Below are 24,613 nucleotides of genomic sequence, written 5' to 3' on the forward strand. Positions count from 1 at the left end.
TATTTACCTAAGTTATTAGAACATTACAAATTTTTACAGTACTCCTAACTTTTTAAGCCATTTTTTTAAAATTATTTTGCATAGGATAAAATATTTTTTGTAGTATAATTGAAATAAATTTATTAAAAAATATTCATGAGCTATTAAAAATAGACAAAAGAGTATTGTATGGAATTCGAATTGATAGATCACAAATATTTTAAAGAAGTCTCGTAATTAAATATTTTGTTAGCTTTTTTTTAATGTAAGAAATAAAATATATATTTTTTAATTTTTAAATTATTAATTTTTTTAATAAAATTTTTTTAATAAATTATTAATTTTTTAACAGCATAGAAATTACTATGTGTGTAATTCGAACCAACCTGGTTCGAATTAGTGTGTGCGTGTGTGTTGTGTATAATTCGAACCTATTTGGTTCGAATTAGTGTGTGCATGTGTTTGTGTATAATTTCGAATTATGTAGAAATGGAGTTCGAATCAAGTTGGTTCAAACTACATATAAATGTGCATTGGTGGATTCACGAAGCAGATTTTGGTTTGACGGATTTGTGTAAAATTTTGATCCCCTTAGTTTATTATTGTGATTTACCCTTAGTTTTAATATATTATTATAATAAAAATTTATATTTAAACAATATATGTATTAGATAAATAATTTAAATTAAATATATAAAATTATAATATTTTATAATATTTATAAAATATAATAAAATATAAATAAATAAAAATATTTATACTTTATTTTATGATAAGGGTATTAATGTAATTTTATACTATTATTTTATGATAAGGATATTAATGTAAATAAAAATATTTACTTTTCTTTCTATCCAAATAAAGAAAAATTTTCTTTTTATTTTCTTTCCATCTATTTTCTATTCATCCAAATAACATACAAATAACTCAACTTTTTTTATTTATTTATTAAATTTTTTTCTCTTATTTTTTTTTCTTTTTTTTTTTTTGAAACATCCAAACAAAGTATTAGAAAAAAAAAAGCATTACATCAAGTTACATTATTCCATTTAATTATAATTTGCATTAAATACAAATTTGGTATATCCGTATATGGCTTAGCTTCTATCATTGACAATTTGCATATCATTTTAAGGAAAGTCCTTTCATCATATTTTGATGTGTGTGCATTTTTGTTTTCCAATAAGGACGCATGAGTTGACAGTTGCGTATGTTTTTGTTTAATTTCACGTGATTGGTTGATTCCTGCTAAATATACTAGAATATAATACCACCTGCGTTATTCACATGGCTATGTTTTTTATTTTATCTATATGGCTCATAGGTCCAACCATGAGTACTCCTTCAAAATATACTAAAAACGTCTGAATGCTGAAGATATGCTATGCCACTCCTAACTATAAAATTCAATTTATTATATTTCCAAATAATATCATTTTATTGTACGTGGGGGATGGTTGGCTTACCACATGTAGGCATTGACTTGTATATTGCATTATCGTGCTACTTATTCTTTTATTTTTTTAATTTAATTTAAAATCGTTATTGAATTCTATTTTTCTTTTAATTATTTGGTGTGTAATTTTAATTTTTTTCTTTGACACAAAATGAAACGTGTTAGAGCTCAAAAAATTTCCTAACATTTCCTGTAACTGGTTGTCTTTGTTATTTGCTGTTTATACTTAAACTACGATTCATGTCCTCTCCGCCGAATACCATTAGTGTATTTATTAGTCTTATTAAACAAAATTGTTAATTGATGTTAAAGAAAAGTTTTGGGTATTTTTTTTTAGGCCACTTAGATAAAAGACGTCTAAAACGTCTTTTTTTTAAGATGTTTTCATATTATGTTTTAATTAGTTTCTGTATAATTTATTCGGTATTCTTCATCACATATTATTAAATTTTTTAAAAGATTTTCTTTCCAAAAATAATAAAAAACATTTAATTTGGACTAAAACAAAAAAGATAATAAATTAACTATTAAATTTTTTAAAAGATTATTTATATAAAAAATATATCACATTCATCGATATATATATATATATATATATATATATATATATATATATATATATATATATAACAAGCTTTTAAATTTTTTATAAATAAAAAAATAATTAATTTTTATTCGTATAATATATAAAACAATTACTATATTATTATTATATTATAGATTAAAATTTACTAATTTAAATTTTATTTTTATTTTTAATATAAGCATTAGAAATAAATAAATTTTTTATAATAAGATGTAATGTAACAAAATATATATAATATTAATTAATTTTTAAAAAATTCTGAAAAGATGATTTTTTTCTAATAAAGTGTTATTAAAAAATTAACATTATAAAAGCTAATTTCAACCAATATGATATAATATGTTATTAAATATATTTAATACAAAACACATTGTATATAAATTTTTATTGAGTTTAAATTTTAAATAATTTTTAATTAAATTTCGAATATTTTTATTTTAAAGAGTTAGAATATTTTAACATAATTTGTTTCGTATCTTTTTAGTTGAGTCTTTGATTTTTTAAATTATAAACCTTATTTATATTTAAGAGTAATGTTTTAACACCACCAATTAGTCACACATATAAAAATACAAGAACAATTCTATTGTCATAATTATAATCTAAATTTATAAGCAATACAATATAATGAAACTATATATAAGTAATATAACTAAATTTATCTACATCTATTGTCACATTTCATAAATAATATAATTAAATTATATTTATGTTTATAATTAAAATATGAATAAAAATACAAAAAATTATCAGGATGGTTAATTTTTTTCGTTCATAGTTTTTTTATTATTTTTATTGTGAAAAGTTTAATTATTTTAATAATTAATTATTTTTTAAAAAAGATAATTGAATAACACAAAAAAGTCTTATTAAGAATAATTTATTTATATATGATTAAAAAATAATTGAATAATTATATACGGTAAAAAATTAATATTATTAAAAAATAAAAATAAAATTATTTTAAAATTAAAAATAAAGTTTATTTAAAAATAAAATTAAAAATCATGGTTTTTTTTCTTTTTTTCAAAATTTATCTACGAGTAATTCTATAAATATTTTATGATGAATAAAAATATTAAACTCATACTAAAATTTATTCTAATAAAATTTATTTTTATTCTACTAAACGTTAAATAAACTATTGAAAAGAATTTTGTTTCCTCCATTAGAGAAGATACTTCTATTATGTTATGACATTAATTTGGCCTGTTATTTTTTAATGTACATAATAATAATAATAATAATAATAATAATAATAATAATAATAATGATAATAAACAAATATATATATGAATCAAATATATCACAGTAAAAAAGGAAGCACGTCACCAAATAATTTATCATCCAAATTATATATGAATCAAATTGATAATATGAGAGCTAACACTACAAAAATCCAGAACAAGGTTAGAGACTTACAAAAATCTTTCTTAAGATCATAGAAAAAAATGTTTATATTTGTGTGATATATAAAACAATTATCATATTATTGTTATTATTACATTATATATATATATATATATATATATATATATATATATATATACAGTGACGGATCCAGAAAATTTGATTAGTGGGGGCAAAATATGTATAACATGATAATAATTTTATAATTATATTTTATTATTATAAAATATAATTAATCTTCTAGTTATTTAACTAATAAATTAAAACACTTATATAGTAATTTAAATAATAACATATAACTTAGAATTTTATCCTTTTAAATTTGATATTTAAAAAAATTGATAATTCTTTTATTATTAATACAATTAAATATTTTATTTTTTTATATATATTAATAAATAATTATTTAAAAATTAATGTCTTATAAGATTACAAAACTGACTTTTTATAATATTCATAATTAATTTTTTTTAATTAATATCGTTACTAAAAAAATTAGAACTAACTTCAAAAGAAGAAAATCAATAGATATTCGTATATTTAGATGTTACTTTTTATTTTAACTGTTATTTATTGTTAATTAATATTACTATATTTCAAAATTTAAATTATTAATGGATCTTATTATTCAATAATATTTAACCATGTAATAAAAATATATAATAATATAATTACAAAATAAAATACAAAATAATTGAATGAATTAAAAATAAAAAAATAAAAATAAATCTTTAATTGAATCAAAAGAAATTAAATAATGAAGTTAAGGAGTCTTACTAGGAGCCATAGAATAAAAAAAGAATAACAAAAGAAGAGAATTAGAATGTTAGAGAGCATACAAAAATTATTTTTAGTACTTAAATTTAAATAACTGACTTAATTTTTAATTATTTTTATTATTATTATTTAATTATTTTTATAATTAATATAGTATTATTATAAAATAGTGAGATTTTTTTTCTATACATTATGAAAACAGAAATCGATTAAAAAAAATTATAGTGGGGTCAAATTTATTTATTAAATGGGGGCAAATAAATTTTTATTCCATATACTACATGTAACTTAACAAAATTTTAGTGGGGGCACTTGCCCCCACATCCCCTAAAGTAGATCCGTCCCTATATATATATATATATATATATATATATATATATATATATATGAGCAAAAAAAGTCCAACTGTTTTAAAGTAAAATTTTCTTTTAATATTTGATTAAATGTTCTTATATTTAGTACTTTTTTTGGCACTTCCTCTTAGTTAAAAATATAATCATTATAATTTTTTAGTTATTATTGCTAGGGGTGTTTACAGATGGGATATGGCTGAAATTTTGATCCAATCCGCACTAAACTCCTTAGATCAAATTCGATATTCGCACTTTTTATATTTGGATCAGATACCAAATATATCCATAAAATAAAAAATGTTAAAAAAATTTATTTTTATAAAAAGAGTCAATAATTTTTTTGTTTACTTTTTTTAACATATTTACTTCTATCTGATTAGAGTGTGGATCCGATTCGATCAAATCCGATCATCTTACATATCAGATCATATCCTCAAATTACAGATTAGATACGAATAAATACTGTGGATTATGGATATGATCTAATCTATGAACACCTCTAACTACTACTATAGGTTCATTGTTGCAAAAGAATGCTTCTTTTATTATAAACCATTATTAGATCTTAATTACCATTAAAACAACCTAATTGTCAACAAAGAGATAATACTTATTGGTCTCTGAAATTTTGTTCGTATTTCAATCCATAGTTGTAAAAATCGAAGTGAGAAAATTTTTTTAAAATGTCTCCACAAGGTCTCGAACCAAGAACCTTGAAGCAAAAGCAACCTCTACTTGTAACTTAGCCATTGCACTTCTACGTATTGTATTTGACAAATACTAATTATATAGTATACATAAATATCTAATTTAATTTAATTTTTTTTATTTAAAAATTAATTATATTTTAATTATATACCAGTATTAATGTAAATATAAATTTCAGTAAAAATTTATTAATTTACTTGATCTATTTTATTGCTAGTATTGTGATTAAGGTTATTTGTTTTGATGTTAGTGTTAAAATCTACTGATATTATAGTTAGATGATAAGCTTTGTAAATTAATTATTTTTTTATTGTGTCAAAATAAGATACTATTGTAGTATTAAAATTTTATGGTTTTTTTATATTAGTTATTTTTAGAAGTTGATACTTGATTCTTCATAAAATGTTAGTGAAGATATGTATTTCAAATTTTAATTTTAAGTTTTTAATTATTTGATATTTTATATTTACGTGAGACCGATTTTATCGGTTCAACCAGTGATTTATCGGTTGAACCAATAAATTAGTGAACCAGTAGCTTGACCGGTTCGATCACTGGTTCGGTTCTAAAAACTATGTTTCAATCTAATTTCAAAAATTTCGATTTACTCAATTTAGTCTCCCAACTTAATAGTTATGACTCATATTGGTTCCTAATCTTATTTTTGTCACTGTCTCACAAAATCGTTAACGACATGCTGAGATGGACTAACGACTGCTACATTATACATTCTAGCGACTATTTGATGTGACAATTGAAATTTTTTTTACCTTATTTTTTTTCAACTAAACACTTAAAACCCTAATATGAGTCACGGACACCTAAGTTAAAAAATCAAACTAAGTAAATTGAAACTTTAAAAATCAGATTAATGCTCGAATATAATTTCAAAATAGAACTTTAACTTATGTAGTGATTAATTTAGATGAGAATCAAATAAATCAAAATTCAACATAATTTTTATCAATGTTTTCAAATTCAAAATTTCTATACTAAAATTAGCTAGGATTTTTCTTTAAATTAAAAATTTAATAAAATAGTAACTTTAATTATCTTAATCAGTGTCCTAATTAATTACTTTTATGTCTTAAAAAAACTCTATATGAGAAGAAAATAATTAATTTGTCTACTTTAATAAATAGTTATTTTACTAAAATAAAAGAAACTATTTTTTAAACTTTTTTAAGAACTAATTAATATTATATATATTTTGTTACACTATATTTATTTATAAAAATTTTGTTTATTTTTAATGCTTATATTAAAAATAAAAAAAATTTAAATTAATGAATCTTAATCTATAATATAATAATAATATAGTAATTATTTTATATATTATACGAATATAAATTAATTATTTTTTTATTTATAAAAATTTTAAGAGGTTTGAGATTGTTTTATATATATATATATATATATATATTTTGATGAATGTGATATATTTTTTATGTAAATAATCTTTTAAAAGAATCTAATAGTTAATCTATTATCTTTTTTGTTTTAGTCTAAATTAAATATTTTTTTATTATTTTTGGAAAGAAAATCTTTTGAGGAATTTAATAATATGTAATAAGGAACACCGAATTCATTATATAAAAACCAATTAAAACACAACATAAAAACATCTTTAAAAAAAGACGTTTTAGGCGTCTTTATCCGAGTGACTCTATTTTTTTTATACCGATCTAATATTTAACACGGGTTTATCCTCCCTAATAGGATTTTTAATGATTAATGTTATATTTTGTAGCACTCGCTCTAATTGTTCCTATAATAATTCTTTTGCAAAATAAAAAAATACGATGCACAAATTCAAAGCGGTGGAAAATTTAATTATTCATGTTATAATTTCTTTATATTATGAGTTCGCCCAATTTCAATTCCTAACAATAGAGAATAAATAATGTATTTAAAGACAAGAAATGCTTTAGTTTGATCATATTGTCATTTCACAACATCAAAGAAGACAAACATTTAGGAAGAGGAGGAATATAATGGAGAGACAGCAAGTGGTCCTCCACATGAACCATGGCATGGGAGATAATAGCTATGCTCATAACTCTATCATTCAGGTACACAACATCATCATAATAATAATAATGTTCTCTTTATTCTCTGAAATTAAATTTGCTTATGCCCATTCATGATTTACAATGATAGATATTAACATTCTTATATATCAATATCATTTTAACAGAACAAGGTGATGAGGGAGGCAAAACCCATAGTAGAAGAGAGTATCATGAGGCTATATACTATTATTCCTATTCATTGTTTTAAGGTGGCTGACTTAGGTTGTTCTTCAGGACCAAATGCTCTTCAATTGGTATCTAATGTCATCGACATTGTTCATACAACTACTTCTAACTTGAATCTCAAACCACCGGTCTTTCAGTTCTTCTTGAATGATCTATATGGGAATGATTTCAATAGCATCTTTAAATCACTTCCACAATTCTTGGAAAGCCTAGAAGAAAAGAAGGGACACAAATTTGGTACATGTTTTATCAATGCAACTCCAGGGACATTCTACAAGAGGCTATTTCCCAACGGTTCCTTACACTTTATTCATTCTTCTTTTAGTCTTCATTGGCTTTCTCAGGTAAGAACATATGAACCAAAGGGACCTAATCCATGTTATTTACAACCAAAATATTATATAATATGTAAAATATATAGCACTTCAATTAAAAAGTTTTGTTTCCAAACATAGTTTTATCTCTCTAGAAATTTTGTAAATTCTATTTTATTTTATTTCTTTTATTTGTATTTGGTTGCATACTTACACTCCTAATTAAATATTTATCCTAAAATATTTAATGTTATATATGTTTCTATAAATTGAGGAATAATACTGAATTGAAAATCACTCAATTTTAAATTAACATAATTATTTTGTCAGCCTTTATAATTTCAGTAAAATTTCATTTAGATCTTTACAAAAGTTTAAAAATTTGTAATTGAATCTATATATCAAATAAAAAATTTTAATTAGATTTTGTTAACTGTTTTTTTTTTTACAAAATATTATTGAAATATACACATTTTTTGTATTTGATTTAGGATAATTGTATAATGTTATGAAAGTAAATATTCTAGAATTATTGTGTTCCTTTTGAAAGATATATATCAAGTAGCTAAGTAAACATCTAATTATTTTTTCATCTAATATAAACATTTAATTAATCTTTTTGTAAAATTATAAGAAGAAATAGAGTAAGTATATAGATATTCATATATTTATGTTTTTCAACAGGCTCCAAAGGACTTGGGTAATAAGAAAAATATACATTTAACAAGAACAAGTTCTCCAGCAATGCACAAAGCATATGGTGAACAATTCCAAAAGGACTTTAAACTATTTCTGAAATTACGTTCACAAGAACTGGTGCCTGGAGGTGGCATGATTCTGACTCTAATTGGAAGGGACAAAACTCGTGAAATCAGAACTTCTTGGAGCCTGCTTGGCACAACACTCAATGATATGGTCTTAGAGGTACATTAAATATAACCTACTGTGTCTGTGTCTAATATATATTATAGGTTAAATAATCAGAACCGCACCTGATTTCTAAAAATTGACAAAAATATATTTTATTTTTAATAACAATAAAAATATTTTTAAAATATTAAAAAATATGATAAAATTAATTAAAAATAATATTTTCTTTTATAAATGACAAATAACTTTTATATTTTAAATCACTTATGTATTTAGTCTAAAATTTTATAGAAATTTTAGATAACTATTTAAAAAGTATATAAAAAATTAGATAAAAAATTAATTTCTAAATTTTTTATTTTTTCTTAGCTATTATTTGAAATAAATTATAAAAAAAATTTACTTAACATAAAATCATCAAATTTTAAGAATAAAAATATCAAAAATGGTATCAAAATTCAACCTTTAAAGCACTTTTGAGAATATATATTTTACGTTGATATTTTATCGCATTTTAAAATGGTTTGGAGACATTTTTGTTGTTAATAAAGTGGAGGATATTTTTTTTAACATATTCGAAAATTGAAGACATTTTTAGTAGTTTATCCAAATTATATATATTAGCCAGTACGTAGTTAGACAGTAAAATTTTAAAGTGTAGGTTAAAAATATAAAATTAGACTATTGAGCTAAAAATGTTAGATTGCTAACTAAAAATTATGGATAATATAAACAAAAATTACTAGTCCTTGATATTATTCAAACTACTAATTTTGCTCTTTACAATTCGTGTTTGAAGTTTCTCTAATAATTGTCACTATATTATTTTGGTTTGTAGAATTTGATTGAAGCTACAAAATTAGAATCCTTTGATTTACCATTGTATGACCCAACAATAGAGGAAGCTAAAGAAGTAATTGAGGATGAAGGATCTTTCACTCTTCTAAGGCTAGAATGTGTCGCATTGGATTGGGGTGCCAACATAAATGAAGATGTTGTTGATAACAACAATAAACTTGATCTCAATATGAAGGCAGAGGTTACAACTAAATTCGTTAGAGCTGCATTAGAACCTGTTTTGATGGCACAATTTGGAGAACAAGTCATGGACGAACTTTTTCAGAGATATAAGAATAAGATTGTCCAATTAATTATGGAGGTCGAAATATTAGAATTTCCTACGCTCGTAATGTCGTTGATAAAGAATGTTTAAAGGAATGCAATAACATGTATTCTTTTTTCGTTCATTTTTATTTCTCTTCTTGAATTATATAACAAAATAATTGTTCAGAAATATCTTTTGATATTTTAAATTGAGGAGTTATTATTTGGCCTTAAAAAAATTGTAAAAAGAAAATTGGAGACACAATGTTATTGTAATTCCTCTTATTTTGAATTTCTAAGTTTTTGAGTTTGTCATTCCTATAGCGAAAAATTAAATGTACTTACAATTACAAGGATTTCAACGCTTGAGTTGGCATGGATTACAAAAGACACTAAATTAAAAATCATATTTTAATTAATATACGTATTTAATGGTTAATTTTAGGGCACGTCTAATATAATTATAAATAAATTAGTGCTTGTTGTACCTAAGAATGAATTAGCACTATAAGAGGAGGACAGTTTGTGAGAACCAACAACGAATTAGTTGGAGGCGTAATTTGCCTTACCTTAACGATCTATTATTTTCAATTCTCTCTTCAGAATTTTCGAGAAATAATTTGCGCAATTATCACATGAAAGTGAGAGCATGGGTTAATTTTTTTTGCATATGACACTTATATTGGTGTAACGCATGGTTATGAATTTTAGAAGAATTTTACAATGCTGTGATGGTGTTTAGGTGTTGTGAAAAATTTGGATAGTCCGATTTTATACAGGCAAGAGAAGTGTCCGATTTGTGTCAGATTTTGATTCTGTTTGTAAAAAAATTGGATGGAGCGATTTCATGAAAGGAGACGAGATGATTTTGAGCCAAAGAAATTGGACCCAACAATTTCAGGATTGCCGGTGAGAAATCCAAGAAGTCGGACCAAGCAATTTTTTGGAGATGAAATTTTTTTTTGGCGGTCAACTACAAAATAGATGATCCGATTTTAGTGTTAAAAAAATTTTAAATTGGACTAAGCGGTCGAACGGTTCGATTTGAGCTTCATAAATACTCAAACCAAAATCGAGCTACCAACCAACTTTCTCATCTTCTTCTCACAGTTTTGAGTTTTCTGAAACTCGAAGCTTTCTTTCTCATATTCTCTATTCCATCATGGATGATAGAGTAAGATTAAAAATGTATTATCATGGCCAAATTTCATTACAAATATTTGGAGTGAAATTTGTGTGTGAAAATCCATTAGATGTTGTGATTCCATTCACACTGTCATTTGAAGAATTAAAAGGTGTGATTTGGGAGAAGATGGATCCTCAAATACGTAGGGGAGTGTCATGTATGTATTCTGTACAGATATCCTGTATCTGTATTTGGTGGATTTGTTCAATTTCAAATAAAATACGTAACCAATGAAGCGAACATACAAGAAATATTTTCAGTGTATCTTAAAAACCGGTCCCAAAAACATAGTCACGATTCCACATTAAACAAATATAACCTTGTTTAATTAACAACTTAAATTTATCATACTCACATTTTCATAATCACATAACCAGTAAAACATTATCATGTTAACAACTATATTATTAACTACTCAAAATACACTAACTTTAATTTACAAAGAATTCACATCTATATTTTTTACACTCTAACGGTTATCAATAAATCTTAAATATAAATCTAATTATTTTTAGATGTATTAAAATTACCTATTTTAATGTCTAAAATAATATTATTTTATCATAACAACTCTTATTCTTTATTTTATATTTATATAGCATTAATAATAATAATAATAATAATAATAATAATAATAATAATAATAATAATACATCAATTAAGTAAATATTTATTCCATTCTATTTTATATATCTTCTATATTATACTCATAATAATTATTTTATTATCGTACCTAGATTTTAATAAAAATTATTACTACAATAAAATTATTTATTACAAACAATTAACACTAATTAATTTATTTATTATCACACGTTTAATCTTAATAAAACTTATTACTTAATATTCTTATAATAATTAATTTACTTCCACACGGTATATAGTAAGAATTATTATTACAACAATCTATTAATAACAATAACTAATTTATTATCATGCATTATCGTAATCTTTAAAAAAAATGTTATTATACTAATCTCTAACTAACAATATCACTAGAATTATTTTAGGAATAAGTACGATTTTGGTCCCTAATATTGAGGGTCAGAATCAAAATCGTCCCTCTTCTAATTTTCGATTTAAAATTGTCTTTAACGTTTTTTTCGTATTAAAATCGTCCTTTTTATTTTTTTTGACAAAAATACGCTCATCACTACCAACATAATTACCTCTTCACCACCACCACCAACTGCCACTCCACCACCATTATCAGCATCATCATCACCATCATCATCATCATCAACACCCACTGCCACTCCACCACTACCAACACCACCACCAACGTCACCGCTGTCCCCCTCCCCCTTTTCCCCTCCCCCTCCCCTCCCCCTCACTGCCTCCCCCTTCCCCCCACCCAGCGTCCCCACCCGTCCCCTCCCCCTTCCCGTATTCCCTTCTCCCACCCCCAATAAATCAACAAGCAGAAACAATAATATTCTACAACAAATCAACAAGCAGAAAATAACAAATCAACAAATCAGCAACAATAATGTTCCACAACAAAAGAAAAAGAAATCCAGAAATTCACAGAGGCGGCGAGGCAGAGGCGGCGAGGTGGTGACCCTGACTCTCGCATTTCTCTCTCTGCTAGCCCTCGATGACGACGGCTCTAAGGGAGATGACGAGCAAGGACGGCGGTGGCTCCTCGGACGATGACGCACGCGACGGATCCAGCGGCGGTGGAAACAGCCGAGGCAACAGTGACAGCCGCCGTCCCCTTCCCCCTCCCCCCTCCGCCTCTCCCCTTCCCCCCACCTCCACCCCGCGTCCTTTCCCCTTCCCCCAACCCCGAACCCCACGTCCTTTCCCCTTCCCCTCCATGTTTCGCCGCTGGCGCCGTCCCCCCTCCCCCCTTCCCCTTCCCCCTCTCCCTCCCCCTCCCCCTTCGTATACCCTTTGCCTCCCCCCCCAAAACGCGTTTTCTTTTTTTTTTAATTTTATATTTTTTTATTAAAGTAAGGATAATTTCGGAATAAATTAAAAAAATTTATTGAAAAGGACGATTTTAAGTCGAAAATTACATTAGGGACGGTTTCGATTCTGACCCTCAACGTTAGGAACCAAAACAGTACTTATCCTTTTATTTTACTACTAATCTCTAATCTTACTATTATTTTAATTAAATTAAAATATTTAAAGATTATTACTACGTTATTTTCTAATACTATCAACATTAATAAACAACTAATCTAACATTATCACTGTTATTTTAGTTAAATCAAAATCATTAAAGATTATTATTATTACACTTATCTCTAATATTATCTTTGTAATAAACTATTAATTTCTAACATTGTAACTTTTATTTTAATTAAATTAAAATATTTAAAAATAAAAACTTACATAATTAAGATGATCAAGATAATTAGCAATATAAAATTTTGGACGATTAACATCTTTCACTCTCCTTCTTTTTGGCATTGTTAGGCAGTGGTCCAACTTTTTTTTTATTGAAGGTCAGATTTGGGTTAACAATGGAGAAGAATAAATGAAAGTAAAGGTGGTGGGATTGTAGTGTTGTTGGAACGAAAGTGAAGGTGGAAAATAATATATTGCTTCGAGTATTGTATACAACCAGGGAGGGGCCGCAGCTTGCATGCTTGACGCACTACTAGAAAACTAGTTATTACAGACGGATATTTCCGACGGATTTTATCCCACTAAAACACAGAGAGAATTTCAGAGGAATTTTTTGTCAGAAAACAAAAAAATGGATTAGCATAAATTACAGACGGAAAAGAGAATCCGTCGATAATTTCGTCGGAAAAATTAATTTTTTTCAGTGAAAAATAATTACAAACGAAAAATCTGTCTGTAATTAAATAGACAAAATGCTGCGTTTTATTAAATTATTACAGACAGAATTTTTCATCTGTAATTCAAATTTTCCGTCGGAAATATTGAAAACCTAATTTTATCCCACCCTCTGGATCCATTCACAGTCACACTCCACACAAATCAAATGAGTCTCTCCGTCACCAGTTTCTTCTTCTCTCCGTCGCACCAGCTTCTTCCGCCACTGTCGCCGCCGCTCGCGTCACAGGATCTCTCTGTCATCCCTTGCGTCACACGGGCTCCCTTCGTCGCCGTTCTCATCGCATCTGGAGCGATTTGTGAAGCTCATCTCAACTCGGTGGAAACTCGGTGGTTATTGTTGAATGGCGAAACTTGAAGCGAAACTCGGAATGATAGTTGACTCCGTTGATAACTTCTTCTCCGACAAAGACCAGCTTCTCCACTAACCGAATCAAATCGAATCAAACACTTTATATATAGGGTTGCATATATCTTCAATCTTTTGATCTATTCGCACTTCACTAACCAGGTTAGCCCTAACAACATCCCTTGTTTCTCTCGCTAATTTTTCATTCCAAACGCGTTATTTCTTGTGGTTGTGCCCTCTTCAGTTCTACCTGGTTGGGATTCAGAAATCAACTTTTGGGCTCCTAATGTACATAAAATTGTCTATGCTGGACCACCTGAGGAGCGACGTCGGTTATTTAAGTAATGGGGCTTTCAAAAATTGATATGCAACTCAATTTGTTTTGATACATTGCCTTGTATGATTCTTATCACTTGTTCTGTGATTTAGGGACAGGATTATTCACCAGAAATTCAATGTCCTCCTGACAACATATGAATATCTAATGAACAAGCATGACAGACCAAAGCTTAGCAAAATACACTGGCATTATATAATAATTGATGAGGGCCATCGCATAAAAAATGCTTCTTGCAAGTTGAATGCTGACTTAAAACACTATCAGATCTCTCATAGATTGTTGTTAACTGGAACTCCATTGCAGGTTCTCATATATATATATATATGGCGGAGCCAGGTATAAGAAAAGGGGGCAACGACCCCCCTAATTTTAATTTTTTACATGTAAATTATATGTAAATTTTAGTTTAGTCCCCCTTAAAATTTTATTTTAGTCTTATTTTATTGTGTAAATATTTTTTGCCCCCTTCTAATATTTTATCTAGTTTTGCCCCTATATATATATATATATGATTTAAAAATAGTTTTAAAACATATAGTTGATACTATTATTTAGTGCTGGTTTATTTATATTTTCTGCAGAAAAATCTTGAGGAACTATGGGCACTACTTAACTTCTTGTTACATAACATATTTAATTCATCTAAGGATTTTTTCCAGTGGTTTAATAAGCCATTTGAGAGTGCTGGAGATAACTCGCCAGATGAAGTAAGCTATGGATAATGTTTTGATCTATTGATATTTGAAGTCTTCATGGTTAACTGTCAACCTCATTATTCTGCTTGTCTGATTTCAAACTTATAACAAGGCCTTACTATCTGAGGAGGAGAACCTCTTGATCATCAATCGTTTGCACCAAGTTCTGAGACCATTCGTACTTCGGAGGCTTAAACACAAGGTATCTTAATAAGTCCAACTGCCTAAGATTACTATGCTACTGCTCCTGAGTTCTGTTTTTCTGCATACTATGATCTTGTTTTATTTTATTTTTTTTAAAAAAAAAAAGAAAAGGAACGATAATTTTTATGTGGCTTCTTATTTTTGTTATGGTTCATGTATTCATTAATTCATTCTAGTTGCTTCTATGAAATAAAATTATGAAGATTTAACTACAAAGTTGGCTATTGAGAAAGGGCAATCTCAAGGTCGGGATGCATCCTATCTGAAGTTTTTGAGTGACAGTATCATCCCAATTTTGGTGGATGCTTTACATAAGGTATTCCGTATACAAGTTTATATGTTTTTAGATGCATCTATATGAAATTTATTAGGTTTTTACAGCATGAGTAAGTTTTTATTATGATCTGAATCCTTAGGGGGTTGTTGATCAGTCTCGCAATATGGAGCTTTTGTATGGTGCTCTCAAAAATTCACTTCTCTCTTACACACTCTCTAAATTTGCATACTTTTTTTTTCACTATGCAGGAACTGAACTAGCTGAAAGAATGTGTTATGGGAATATTTATGAACTTGGTCACATTCTTGGTTGGAATTTTGAATCTTCCATAAGCTAAATCTACTACAATATTAACACATTTTGTTGATGTATAGTTGTTATTTATTATTATAGTTGATGTATCAATACACTTTGTTTATTTTTTGAATTATATTGGCTTCCTTGTAAATTACTTTTTTTTTCAGTTTGATAATACAATAATTTTGCTTATTTTTTTAAATATTATAAATATTCGAATACAAATTAGATAAATAATTTTATTTATTAAATTTATATTTATTTTGTATGAAAAAAGGTGTATTTTGCAATGAAAAATCCAAAAAAACAATTATCTTGCTGATGGATTTACAGACGAATTTTCTGTTTGTATTCAAAGTTTGAAAAATCCGTCTGTAATTATCGACTGAAAATCCATCGAAAAATCTGTTTGTAATTATAGACTGAAAATCCATCTGTAATTACAGACGAAAAATCCGTCTGTAACCGTCGAAAAGTTTGTCGCCTTCGAAAAAATGGATGCAGAATTTACAGAGGAAAAATCTGTCGGTAACTGGTAAAAATCCGTCTGTAATTTTCTGACGGAAAAAAAATCCGTCGGTAAATAATTTTCGACGGGACTTTTACAGAGGGACAAAATCTGTCGGTAATTTCGTCGGTAACAAAAAATTCGTCTGTAATAAAGACTAAATCCGTCTGTAAATCTGTCTGTATTAATTCATTTTCTAATTGTGACGTGGCTGATGAGGCACAAATTAGACGATCCGATTTGTGTACCTGCCCAGCCTAAAATCAGAACGTCGTCTGATTACTTAGTTCAAATCAGTATGTCCGATTTTTCGATCCTAACTATCACATTTGAGTAAAATACCCTACACTTTCATAACCGTGTTATACACCTTATGTCGCCCAATATAAAAAATAAAATCGTGCATGGACGTAGTAGATCGTTTTTATAGACAAAACGGTGTTGTTCATGCTGTTGGATACATCAATGAACAAATTAGTGTATTAATTTTTGTTTAATTTAAAAAAATTATATTAGATTATAAATGATAGTGTTATAATTAACTAAAAATGGAATTTAAATTGTAGTGTTGTTAAATTAGAAATAATAGTGATATTAATCTAGAAATGATTTTGTAAAAAAATAGAAATGATAATGTTATTATTGGTCACTATTAATGATACAATTTGAAGTAGTCATTTTTTTTAAATTATTTAGTAACGTGTAATTTTTCATTTTATATTCTTTAAGTGAAATATATATATATTAAATAATAAAAAAATACTTTACCAAATAAATGAAGAAAAAAATAAAAGAATTCACCTCGTAATAATTAAAATTAAATAAGAATATATTAGGATACGTGATGTACATTGAATTAGGATAAGGTTTAGGATAATGAATGTGTTAATACCTAATAGGTTGTTTAGATTTTAGGATAAGGTTTGAATGATATTAGTTTTTTTAAGTTATAAGAAATTTGTTAATTAATTATTGAGGAAGAAGGATATATCTTTCACTCTCTAAAGATTGAAAACTGTCATATTGAGTTAGCATGCCATTGCCAACATAAATGAACATGTTGATAATGACAACAATAAATTTGAGGTAACTATCATCAGGGCAGAGATTTTTTTTATTATAAATTAAAAAAATTAATCGAATTTTAATTTTTAAAATATATTTTTTTTTAGTTAGAGTGAATTCCACACACTTCCGACGAATTTTGTTATTTTTATAATACATTTAAGTTTTAAATAATAAATTTGGAAAGGAAAAAATATTTTTTTTATAGAACTATATATATGCATTTTTATTCACGTGCAACAATATAATCCATAAATAGATAGAGGCTAGTAGGTTTATTTTCATTCATCAGATTACAATTTATAACACAAGCAAGCATTGACCATGTGAGCAGCTTAAGAGTATTTTTCTTTGTTCAGTCATTCAAAATTACCATATAAAATCTTTCCTCTGGTACTTTCCTCCTTCCTCCTCTTTTTTTTTCTTCCATTTTTCTTTCTTTGATTTATCTTTCTTCACCCGATTCTTTTTATTATGTTTTCTCTTCTTCTTTCACAAATCTTTCATATTTTCTGCCTTTAAAATTTTTATGTATATATTATGTTTATTAGACAAGTGTAGTGAAGAAGACATAAAAAAATATATATTATTCTAGTTCAAATAATGTTATGTTATAAGGAGAAATTAAATTAAAAAATTTACGTCTTTTATCTGTTATATTTTTATTATGTTTTATATTATTAATAGTTGACTAAACTGTCAATTAAGTGATCGAAGAACAAAAATAATTAATTTATAATTTTTAAAAGATTAATTTAATTATTAATCTATAAAATTATATATATTTACAAAGTAAAAGTATAAAAAAATTTTAAAATGTATCGATACACTGATATTTTAATAATTTTTAACTATTAATTTTAATTATAAAAAATATATAATATATATAATTAAGATTAACGATTAAAATTTTCTAAAATATTAGTACACTAGTATACTCGTATATTTAAAAGTTTTCTAAAAGTATAACAAATAAAAGTCTTAATTTTTTTTTAAATTTCTGATTAATTTACTTGTGTGTCAATGTAGGACGAGATAGATAGTGCCAAAATCTATCGTCTTATTATCATTCCTACTTTATCTTAAAAATATATAATAATATTAATTTTTTAGGGATCGTATTATTAAATAAGAAATACTATGAATCAATAGAATTTGTGATGTATAGTCATTAATTAGTTATCATTAATATTTTTAATAATGTGAGATAATATTTAACGGCATAAAATTATTTATTTTCCTTTTGATGATTAAATATTGGTCTCCTAGATTTTCTCTTATTAAATTGTTTGTAATAATAATATTCTTATCTCTTTTTTTCATATTTCATATAAAATCCTACCCGTGTAACGATTTACATAAAATAAAAATAAGACCTGAATATAATCATTCTCCATTTGTTATATTTGTTACCATTTATTTGATCATGTTATTAATTATTCCATAACATCAAAGAAGAGGAATGGATACACAGCAAGTAGTCCTCCACATGAACCATGGCACAGGAGATAATAGCTATGCTAATAACTCCATCATTCAGGTACACAAATAATAATAATAATAATAATAACAATATTCTCTTTATTTCTCTGTAAAATTGCTCACATCTCAACACTATTAGTTAATTAGTTAACCAATAGGCCAGTTTGAGTTCAACATACATGCCCACTTTCATGTTTCATCAATATATATATATATATATAATATGAAAGATAATTTGTAAAAAGAAAAGAAAACATTTTTTTAATTATTTTTTATATTTTTTATACAAAATAAAAAAAATACAAGCCGAATCCATCTTAGCTTAGTACTAAGTATGTGATATTAAAGTGGAAGAAAAATACATTTATTAGTCCCATGATTGATATATAAGTACTTTTTATCCGAACAAATTTTATATATGGAAATGTTAGGTAAACAATGACTATCTTGAATAATATGAATAACTATCAATCAAATGAAAATATACTACACCTTAATTTAATACTATTAATTAAATTTACTCTTTTAACTTCATTAATTCACATTGTTTACACATTATTCAAAAAGTTTATTAGTTACCTATACTTTTTCTTTTATATATTATCTATTCTGTATTCTCCTCTAAAAGATATTGGTAGTTCACACAAAAATTATTATTAATTAAAGACCAAATTTGAACAAAAAGGAATTTCGCTTATGCCGTTTCATGAGTGACAACGAAATTAATTAATTAACATTATTATGTTCTATATGACACTAATATATGAATGTATTTTGACAGAAAAAGGTGATGAGGGAGGCAAAAGCCACAGTAGAAGAGAGTATCAAGAGGTTATATACTATTATTCCTATTCATTGTTTTAAGGTGGCTGATTTAGGATGTTCTTCAGGACCAAATGCTCTTCAATTGGTATCTAATGTCATCGACATTGTTGATACAACTACTTCTAACTTGAATCTCAAACCACCGGTCTTTCAATTCTTCTTGAATGATCTATATGGGAATGATTTCAATAGCATCTTTAAATCACTTCCAAAATTCTTGGAAAGCCTAGAAGAAAAGAAGGGACACAAATTGGGTCCATGTTTTATTAATGCCACTCCAGGGACATTCTACAGAAGGCTATTTCCTAATGATTCCTTACACTTCGTTCATTCTTCTTTTAGTCTTCATTGGCTTTCTCAGGTGAAAAACCACAAAACGCACAAATTAAAGTCTCCATTGAATAAATAATTATTTTGACACCCAAAAAATTTTGATTTTCCTAAAATAAATTCTAACTTTTATTTTTGACAAAATATACTCCTAAATATTGGTTCTGTTTCACAAAATAACCTAAACGTTCAGAATGATATGTTAATGATTAATTCATTTTATCAAATGAAACTGACATTTGAAAATTTCTTCGATAAATTTTTTTTTTATTTTGTCAAAATTAATATCTTTCAGGTGTTAAAATGATTATTTATTCTTAGTGATTTTACTCTTATTGCATTGTATGCTTTATTTTTGTTTTCAAAATATAGGCTCCAAAGAAGGTGGTTAATAAGGAAAATATACATTTAACAAGCACAAGTCCTCCAGGAATGCACAAAGCATATCTTGAACAATTCCAAAAAGACTTTAAAGTATTTCTGAAATTACGTTCACAAGAAGTAGTGGCTGGAGGTGGAATGGTTCTCACTTTATTCGGAAGGGACAAAACTCGTGATATCAGAACTGTTTGGACCATAATTGGCACAATACTCAATGACATGGTCTTAGAGGTACACACTAAGTATATTATATAAACTCTTGTTTTCTTTGTATTTTCTTGTTTTGCTAAAATTTAATTTTATGAAACAGATACAAATACAGGGATATTGTCGTATAGATCAACTATCTAACATACATGGAAGGAATCAGCCTAGTTGGCTTGCCATGGCCGGCCCGAAAAAAATTGAGAGGAACCATTTAGGATGTTTATGGATCGGGTTGGTTTGGATGTGACATGTGAGAGAGCACGAGAATCGAGTCAATTAAATTTTAATTTTTTAGATTGATTTGAATTTGTGATTTTGAATGAGAGAATCCAAATTAATACAAACCGATTAAATTCGGATTAGATCGGTTTGAATAATTGAATACTCAATTACAAATGAAATTCATAAAAACTTTTAAAAAATTAGAAAAAATTACAAATCATATAAATACTATAAATATGTAATAACAATAATAAAATAGCAATACATTATCAATTCAAATTTAAATCACTATTATAATTTAAAAAATTTTAGGGTCAAATAATAAATTTGTATATATATTATTATTAGATTTTATTTATTTATTTATTTAATATTAAACTAATTAGATTGTTTAAATTTTGCGATCCCAAAACCAATATCCAAACCAACTAAGGTCTAAAACCAATATAATCGGGTTGGATTAGTTTTAGACTAGTAATCAAATTATCTGTACCCGTAAATACTCCTAAATCCATTTTTCTGTAAAACCTGCCATGCTACTTCAGATATGTTTAAAAGTATCATGTATATATGTTTCTTTTACCAAAATGTTATAAGTTAGAACTTTCAACTTTGTTAAAGAAAATATTATTTATTATTTATAAATTTACCAAATCTATTTAATAAATATATGAAAAAATTTATTTGTATCTTATTAGATTTTAGATTCATTTAAATTTTTAACTCAATTCAAAGTTTTTATTTATTAAGAGGCTCGTTAACAGGATTTAGACTACATTAAACTTTTAAATATGCCAAAATCGGTTATTTAAATAAGTCTTTAATAAGTTACAAACTAAGTTAGACTGAATTATTACAATACATACCTAACCTTTTTAATGATAAAGTCTGACTGATTTCCTTCTCAATTATGTCCACAGTATATACTATATACTACCAATAAATGTTGCACATATTTTTTCTTTCAAATTCTTTTTACTTTTTAAAATGTGTAGGGATCTTTTATAACATTTTGGTTTGCATTTAGTTATGTTTTATATATCTACAATTTCCAAATTTTCACTCTAATAAAATGTTGTAATAATGGTATTTAATTTGTTGTAGAATTTGATTGAGGCGACAAAATTGGAGTCCTTTAATTTACCATTGTATGACCCAACAATAGAGGAAGCTAAAAAAGTAATTGAGAAAGAAGGATCTTTCAGTCTTCAAAGGCTAGAAGCTGTGATAATGGGTTGGGATGCCAACATAAACGAAGGTGTTGATGAGAATAATAAACTTGATCTAAATATGAGGGCACACTTTATAACTAAACAACACAGAGCTGCTTTAGAACCTCTTTTGAAAGCACAATTTGGGGAAAACGTCATGGACAAATTATTTCTCAGATTTAAAACTAAGGTTGTCCAATTGATGGAGGAAAAAAATTTGGAATTTCCTACTCTCCTAGTATCCCTAACTAAGAATGCTTGAAGGGATTAAGTACCATAAAATTACTATATTTGTATTGAATGTTTTTTCCTTCTGTGGAAGGAATGTCTCTTATGCATGTTCAGAACCTGTTTTGAAGGCACAATTTGGAGAAGAAGTCATGGACGAACTTTTTCGGAGATATAAGAATAAGATTCTCCAATTAATTATGGAAATCGACATATTGGAATTTCCTACTCTAGTAATATCTAAAGAATGTTTGAAGGAATGCAATAAATATATACTATGTATTTCTTATTTGTCTTCTTGAATAATATAACAAAATAAAACTACATCAAAAATTAATATATTTAAGACAATTTATATTAGAAAAAGGTTTATTTTAAGATAATTTATTTTAAACATATACAAAAAATTATTACAGATTTTATATCTTTTATGAATAAAATTTCTAAATAATTTATCACGTATAACAAACTCTCACTACTTAATGAACTAATAGTTACGATTGAATTAGACATACAGACTCAATTTTAATTTTAATATAATATTAGAATTTAATTGAATTTTTCATGCTTTTATGTTTCTGTTTTAGGGAAGAGTTCACATACAATGTGGAGAATTTTTCTCAGTCTAACCTCTCCCACTCGCACAATGGCAGACTAGTAATTGAGTTGCAACTAACTTGTTAACTTTCCAGATTGGGCAATATGGGGTAGGGTGGGAACCGAATACTTTCTTTCTTATCCTCTAATTCTCTCGAGTGTATATGGTACATTAAATATTGAGAAATTACTCAAATCGGTTCTAAAATCTCTTAAAAGTTGGATATTTGAGTCTTTTAAATTTTAAAATATATAAAATAATATTTAGTATTTATTTTTGTTAGATAATACAATTTTTATCCATTAGTTATTAACATGATTACTGACATTAATTTATATATGTGATTATTAAGTGTTTACGTCTACATTTTAGAGAAATCAATTCCTAAGATAAAATACAAAATAATCCTTAAAAATTTTTTAAAATTTTAAAATAATTTCTAAAAGAATTTAAAAATGTCAAACTAATTCTTTTGAATTATTTATACATAATTATTTTTAAATTAATAAATTATAATTTTTAACATTTTTTATTTATTTATCTCAAATTTATTTGTTTATATAAAATTTTTTTATGTATTTTTAAAATAAATTATAAATTAATTTTAAAAAATAATTTGTTTTTAAAAAAGAACATTTTTAAAATAAATAAACTCATTTATTTTTAACCATATAAGATATTAATTTAATGTAATTTATAGATATCATATTATATGATCATCATTTAATGATGAAGAAGAGAATGAATATTGTTATTTAAAGATATAGGAGAACTTCTTTTAACATAAAATTTTTTTCATAGATAATTAAAAATATTTGTATAAATACTTATGAACGCAATATTTTAAAACTTGCATGCAATGTAAATCAAGTCATCTATAAAGTTAAATTTGTAAGTTGGTCAACCACAAAATCAATGTAGATGATTTATAAAATCTCAATGTTAAGCTCCTCATAATTTGTAATATAATACTTAAAGAAAAAATGTCTTGACAAATCTAAGTGTTTTGTTCATATTTTTAAAAAAATTTTGGAATTTAATTGTTGCAATGTTGTACAAAATAGGCTTAGACTCGTCACAACAAAAAAAATAGGCTTACAGTTAAAGTTGTTTGTGCTACTATCACAATTAGCAATTAGGCAAAAAAAATATATTTTTTCACTTGGAAATATTTTTAATTTCTAACTTTATTTGGAGTCAATATTTTAGGAGCTAGGTTAGATATATAAATAATGACCTTCATAATTTAATAATTTATTAAATTTAGTTGTTATTATTATGGTTTTTATACCACCTCAATATAGGTATCATATGTTAATAATTAAATAATATTATTTTTTATGATATTTTAATGTTAATAAATAAAATTATATTTTAGTATATATTTTGTTTTTTTGTATTCTTTATTTATTATATACTAGTGAAATATATATTTTTTAAAATTTCATTGATTTTATTCTGACAATATAGATTATGGCAAAGAAAATTATAGAATCAAATTACTTTTACAAGAAGGCATAGGAAACAAAAATCTCGGTCGACTAAAAATATGTAGATAAAAAAAATTCAAATGATAACT

The 24,613-nt window shown here is 25.6% G+C and overlaps 4 protein-coding genes across 12 annotated transcripts; 3 read left to right on the forward strand and 1 right to left on the reverse strand.

Annotated features, from left to right (window-relative positions):
- The first annotated feature begins 7,271 nt into the window (after positions 1 to 7,271).
- Positions 7,272 to 10,039, forward strand: LOC130965219 (probable jasmonic acid carboxyl methyltransferase 2). The gene is made up of 4 exons (XM_057889949.1): positions 7,272 to 7,341; positions 7,467 to 7,871; positions 8,526 to 8,765; positions 9,550 to 10,039. Exons 1-4 carry the CDS (start codon positions 7,291 to 7,293, stop codon positions 9,922 to 9,924), a joined length of 1,071 nt encoding a protein of 356 aa, XP_057745932.1. The 5' UTR covers positions 7,272 to 7,290; the 3' UTR covers positions 9,925 to 10,039.
- Positions 10,040 to 10,127: 88 nt separating this feature from the next.
- Positions 10,128 to 12,822, reverse strand: LOC130965357 (glycine-rich cell wall structural protein 1.0-like). The gene is made up of 3 exons (XM_057890126.1): positions 12,689 to 12,822; positions 12,171 to 12,438; positions 10,128 to 10,133 (listed from the first exon to the last, which is right to left on the reverse strand). Exons 1-3 carry the CDS (start codon positions 12,820 to 12,822, stop codon positions 10,128 to 10,130), a joined length of 408 nt encoding a protein of 135 aa, XP_057746109.1.
- Positions 12,823 to 14,403: 1,581 nt separating this feature from the next.
- LOC130965263 (chromatin structure-remodeling complex protein SYD-like) lies at positions 14,404 to 16,118 on the forward strand. The gene is made up of 6 exons (XM_057890003.1): positions 14,404 to 14,505; positions 14,594 to 14,840; positions 15,086 to 15,211; positions 15,312 to 15,401; positions 15,580 to 15,719; positions 15,929 to 16,118. The coding sequence occupies exons 2-5, from the start codon at positions 14,649 to 14,651 to the stop codon at positions 15,589 to 15,591; spliced, it is 420 nt and encodes a 139-aa protein (XP_057745986.1). The 5' UTR covers positions 14,404 to 14,505; positions 14,594 to 14,648; the 3' UTR covers positions 15,592 to 15,719; positions 15,929 to 16,118.
- Positions 16,119 to 17,493: 1,375 nt separating this feature from the next.
- On the forward strand, positions 17,494 to 22,692 carry LOC130968162 (S-adenosyl-L-methionine:benzoic acid/salicylic acid carboxyl methyltransferase 1-like). Of its 9 annotated transcripts, XM_057893274.1 has the most exons (6): positions 17,494 to 17,571; positions 19,006 to 19,090; positions 19,814 to 20,218; positions 20,560 to 20,799; positions 20,879 to 21,025; positions 22,102 to 22,315. In XM_057893274.1, the coding sequence occupies exons 1-5, from the start codon at positions 17,537 to 17,539 to the stop codon at positions 21,020 to 21,022; spliced, it is 909 nt and encodes a 302-aa protein (XP_057749257.1). In that variant the 5' UTR covers positions 17,494 to 17,536; the 3' UTR covers positions 21,023 to 21,025; positions 22,102 to 22,315. The 9 variants fall into 9 exon arrangements, 6 of the variants coding, with proteins under 6 accessions (XP_057749257.1, XP_057749252.1, XP_057749256.1 ...); XM_057893269.1 differs by lacking the exon at positions 20,879 to 21,025 and having other exon boundaries at positions 22,102 to 22,692; XM_057893273.1 differs by lacking the exon at positions 22,102 to 22,315 and having other exon boundaries at positions 20,879 to 22,089.
- Positions 22,693 to 24,613: the final 1,921 nt, after the last annotated feature.

Source organism: Arachis stenosperma, chromosome 3 (assembly GCF_014773155.1).
Source record: "Arachis stenosperma cultivar V10309 chromosome 3, arast.V10309.gnm1.PFL2, whole genome shotgun sequence".
NCBI lineage: Eukaryota > Viridiplantae > Streptophyta > Magnoliopsida > Fabales > Fabaceae > Arachis > Arachis stenosperma.

Coding starts and splice junctions, on each gene's coding strand:
- LOC130968162 (XM_057893269.1), top strand. CDS start 17,537: ATGAACATGTTGATAATGACAACAATAAATTTGAG. Junction 17,572..19,005: donor ATGACAACAATAAATTTGAG/GTAACTATCATC, acceptor ATAACATCAAAG/AAGAGGAATGGATACACAGC. Junction 19,091..19,813: donor CTAATAACTCCATCATTCAG/GTACACAAATAA, acceptor GTATTTTGACAG/AAAAAGGTGATGAGGGAGGC.
- LOC130965357 (XM_057890126.1), bottom strand. CDS start 12,822: ATGGAGGGGAAGGGGAAAGGACGTGGGGTTCGGGGTTGGGGGAAGGGG. Junction 12,439..12,688: donor CTGTCACTGTTGCCTCGGCT/GTTTCCACCGCC, acceptor GATTTGTTGTAG/AATATTATTGTTTCTGCTTG.
- LOC130965219 (XM_057889949.1), top strand. CDS start 7,291: ATGAACCATGGCATGGGAGATAATAGCTATGCTCATAACTCTATCATT. Junction 7,872..8,525: donor GTCTTCATTGGCTTTCTCAG/GTAAGAACATAT, acceptor GTTTTTCAACAG/GCTCCAAAGGACTTGGGTAA. Junction 8,766..9,549: donor TCAATGATATGGTCTTAGAG/GTACATTAAATA, acceptor TTTGGTTTGTAG/AATTTGATTGAAGCTACAAA.
- LOC130965263 (XM_057890003.1), top strand. CDS start 14,649: ATGAACAAGCATGACAGACCAAAGCTTAGCAAAATACACTGGCATTAT. Junction 14,841..15,085: donor TATATATATGGCGGAGCCAG/GTATAAGAAAAG, acceptor TATTTTCTGCAG/AAAAATCTTGAGGAACTATG. Junction 15,212..15,311: donor GAGATAACTCGCCAGATGAA/GTAAGCTATGGA, acceptor ACTTATAACAAG/GCCTTACTATCTGAGGAGGA.